At 40.4% G+C, this 3,965-nt stretch overlaps 1 protein-coding gene across 1 annotated transcript; it reads left to right on the top strand.

The window, feature by feature from the left end:
* Window positions 1–1,612: 1,612 nt before the first annotated feature.
* LOC124706212 (F-box protein At4g35930) lies at window positions 1,613–3,038 on the top strand. Its single transcript, XM_047237860.1, has 4 exons — window positions 1,613–1,957; window positions 2,043–2,117; window positions 2,584–2,693; window positions 2,774–3,038. Exons 1-4 carry the CDS (start codon window positions 1,613–1,615, stop codon window positions 3,036–3,038), a joined length of 795 nt encoding a protein of 264 aa, XP_047093816.1.
* The last annotated feature ends 927 nt before the right edge of the window (window positions 3,039–3,965 follow it).

Below are 3,965 nucleotides of genomic sequence, written 5' to 3'. Positions count from 1 at the left end.
GTCTCAAAACAGTTGTCCTGATAAGCTTCTCTTAATTTGTAAAATATTTATAATACATCTTTATTTTGAGTAGTAAAATGTTTTCTCTGTGCAATTACTCCCTGAAGTTGTGCCATTTTGCATAACTCTGTTAATGTAGTTGTTCATAATTGACAAGTCATAGCTACTAGTTAACTTCCTGGGGAAGGGAAACTTTAGCATTGCTGTCAATATTAGTCAAGTTAGTATTACTAGCACCTTAATAATATCATATTTCTAACAGCCTTGTATCGGCATGTCAAATGGGCTGGCCCCTCTTTAGATATTCACAATTGCATATCAGTAGCCTTTTATAAATCAAAATGGAATGTGTTTCTCTTTTCCAGTCTTCTATTTCAGTGTATAATTTGTTCATGCAGTAATTGGGAAAGTGAGAAACCATTGATCAATAATGTCTCGACTTGTCTCAGAACAGTTGTCCTGATAAGCAGGGACGGAGCCAGGAAAACAATATGGAGGGGGCCAAATGAAGCGTCAGTTTAGTTGGAGGGGGCCACTAAGGAAAATGCTAGCCAATTTAAGGACCAATGTGCATAAAATATAGGGGGCCTTTCACAAAAAAATTCAGCATAGGGGGGGCCATGGCCCCTGCTCGCCTCCCCCTAGCTCCGTCCCTGCTGATAAGCTTCTCTTAACTTGTAAAATCTTCAAAAGCATCTTCATTCTTATCATTTTGGTTTTTTACCCAGTATAAAGGGTCCTACATCATTCTCAATTTTGAATTTCCTGCATTTGACATACTCATGTTCATTTGTTTTGATGTTTGGTTTTGGTGTTTTACCATTTAATGCATTCTACTTGAAACATGTCATTTTAATCACTATACATTGCAAATTTGTTCAGTTGTACTGATGTCAGGCTGGATAAACTAATTATCAGCTTCTTCAGTACACAACTAGTATGCTTGCTTAGTTATCAAACAACAAATCAATACATCTGAAGAACTGGAATAGGCTTATCCAGTGACATGATAAATTCCTGCTCAATAGTTTCAAAGAAAGATTTCGTCTGGAGAACCACATACTGGCACTTAGGGAAACCATTTGTAGTACTTCTAATATAAGAATATGGTTTTGTTTCTGTATTTATTATTTTCAAATGATGGACATCCTGCTCTGCCTGAACTTTTTAGTTTGTTAAGTAATTATATTTTTCTTTGCGAATTAAGTAATTATCTGAAGGCTAAAAGGCAAGCTGTTCACCACTCCAATCTTTCCAAAATACTAACTATCAAATTGTCCTGATTCCGAACCAATGTAAGGAGATGTGGACGCTGTTGCTTATTGCTTCTGTAGCATAGGTTATTAACTTATTATTTCACTCTTCTACAGCCTACAAGAGCTCTACCTGAATGTAGTTTTTTTTTGTCACAAGTGTCACGATAACAAACCTGGCAGTCTGACACTACCTTGGATGTTTATACCGAGCTTGCTTTTTTGTTATGGTAACTTTATTGTTCTCCTCACTGCTTAATTTCTGCTCTGCTGTTAATGAAGCTGGGAGATGAAACTGGAAGAAAATCGAAGTTTTGCAATATCCGCTGCTTCTAGTTTTCTTGCGAATAGCAGTCATTATGGGGTCTGCATCAGTGACTCTGAAGCAAAAGAAACGAGTGAAACACACAAAGAACAAGTACTTGAAGCCTGGTGCACTGGCTCAGATTCGTTATAGTAGGAGCACAAGCAGGGATATAGGGAAGAAGCGGATTCTGTTAAATGGGGAGAAGGATGAGCTGGAGATATCACCACAGGCTGAGGTTGTCTTTGAAAGCACTACACCAATTATGTCCCCAATAAGGCTCAATTTTGAGCCATTTAGTGGCATTAAGGGACTATTTTTGCCAAGAACTCCAAAGACTCCTCAAGCAGCTGAATGTGATGACCATTCAAGACTTGAATCACTTCCACTTGATCTGTTGGTATGGAACTGAAGCCACTTTCCTGTTAACTTCAATGTGCATTATATTTGTAATAAATCTGACTGCCATTTTTTTTATTTTAAAGATCAAGATTGTGTGTTATTTGCACCATGACCAGCTGAAGGCTGTTTTCCATGTTTCAACAAGGATCCGAAAGGCAGTAAGTATAATGTTTATACTGATGCGTCCTTTATTAGTCAAGTTTAAATGGTTTTATCTTATTGTAGCACTTTTAGTACCCTTGGCAATCTTTTTGGTCATTGAAATCATGAACTAGATGATGTTTTGGTACACAGTAGCTGAGATAAGCTCTAACAGGCTACATCTCTTCTGTGCATCGGTGAATACTCATGCCAGCTACCATGCACTGACATGCCAAAAAATTGTTTGGTCTTCCACTGCTTACATACATAAACGAGTATGGATTACTATTGTCCCAAATCTTGTAGTGTGCCTAGTCATTTCCATACATGTAAATTGATTCAAAGTTTTTTGAAGCTCAATATCCTACATATTGACCTAGATTGCACGCCCAATTTTTTCCTTGTTAACTTAGCTTGCAGTTCCAATACGTGTACTACTGTTTATCCCCTCATTCCCGTACTCATCTTAGTCATGTAAACTAGGTTGAACTGGCAAGGCAGTACCATTTCAACTACACTACTCCAGATCGCAGCAGGCAGGAACTGCTCCAGAACAAGACCCCTCTCCCAACTGAGCATTGGCCTTTCGTGAGGTTAGTTATATCATTTTTTCCCCCACATGAATATATTCTCCTGGAAAACTCTAATCTGTTGAAAACCATTGAAATTTCAGTAGAATAGATGGCAAGGATGTGAGGGTCGCCACCCCGAGAACCCCGAAGGCTCCAAGACATGGTCCTCGGCATTCACGCTTCAAGCTGCTTGATGTGAAGCCAATCACAGCTGTTCTTTTCCCGGATTCATTGCCTTCAAAGCGTCTGCGCCGTTTGATGCCACCGGGATTGCCAAGGCCTGTACCAAAAGTCGCAGCCTCTCCTAGAGTTCTACTATATGAGGAAGAGCTTTGCGAAGCGGTGGCACAGAATAAGCTTCTCTGAAGCTCCAAGAAGTCTGCTGGGTGTGATGGATTGGTATCCGTTCCGCCTCATCTCATAATGTATAGTATGCCATGTCCTCTGGGTGTGATTTTTTTGCCTGGTGGCACCTGTCTCGCCATCTTGGATAATCATGGTCAGGTTAGGCAGTCTTAGGTTAGTCATTAGCCTATCATATAATATTATGCGCATAGGTACCGAGTTTGTTTTGTTCTCTGGTTATGTATATACTATATGGTACACATAAATGTAGTGGTTAAAAGAAGCCTTCATGGATTCTTTTATGTTACCTTCAAATGAATGACAGCTATTAATTTCCGTCCATCAAATGGATGAAATAGTTTCATACCACTGTTCAAAACTTGAGATGTATGTTACGGGAAACATTCCCTCGAAGTCGACCGCCTGCGCGGCCGCTTTCTTTGCCTGCGCAGCACCCGCACGACTCGTTCCCACTAATAGCTTCAGCTAAGCTACGCTGTAGGCTGAATTTTCTTCACTCCACCGCGCGCCACGAAGTGGGCTGCCCATTGCTTGCTTTTCCCCCCTTCGAACGCAGCACAACACAGGAAGCTTTACAACACTTGCCACGGTTGTACGATTTACACTAGCTATTCCCTTTTTGTCATTTTTTTTGTCATTTTCCTTTTTTTTTTTTTTACTTTTGTACTAAAATTCTTATTATTTGGGCTAACTGATGTAGCCCCTCCAAAGGTTCGACACTACATCAAGGCTAAGTAGTCCCCCAAGTGGACCGATGACACGAGCCCGGGTGAAAGCGCTACAAGATAAGGTGAATTTTATCCTCTCTACAATCGATCTCGACACACCCTTGAATGGTTTACTACTTCATTCCGAAACCCTTTGTGTGATCAGGTATGAGCCTCGAAAGGAGTACGCCAAGGGTGGCCCAACACCGGATAAGGAAGG

This window comes from Lolium rigidum, chromosome 4 (assembly GCF_022539505.1).
Source record: "Lolium rigidum isolate FL_2022 chromosome 4, APGP_CSIRO_Lrig_0.1, whole genome shotgun sequence".
NCBI classification, from domain to species: Eukaryota; Viridiplantae; Streptophyta; class Magnoliopsida; order Poales; family Poaceae; genus Lolium; species Lolium rigidum.
This window is presented reverse-complemented; position numbering and strand designations above follow the sequence as displayed.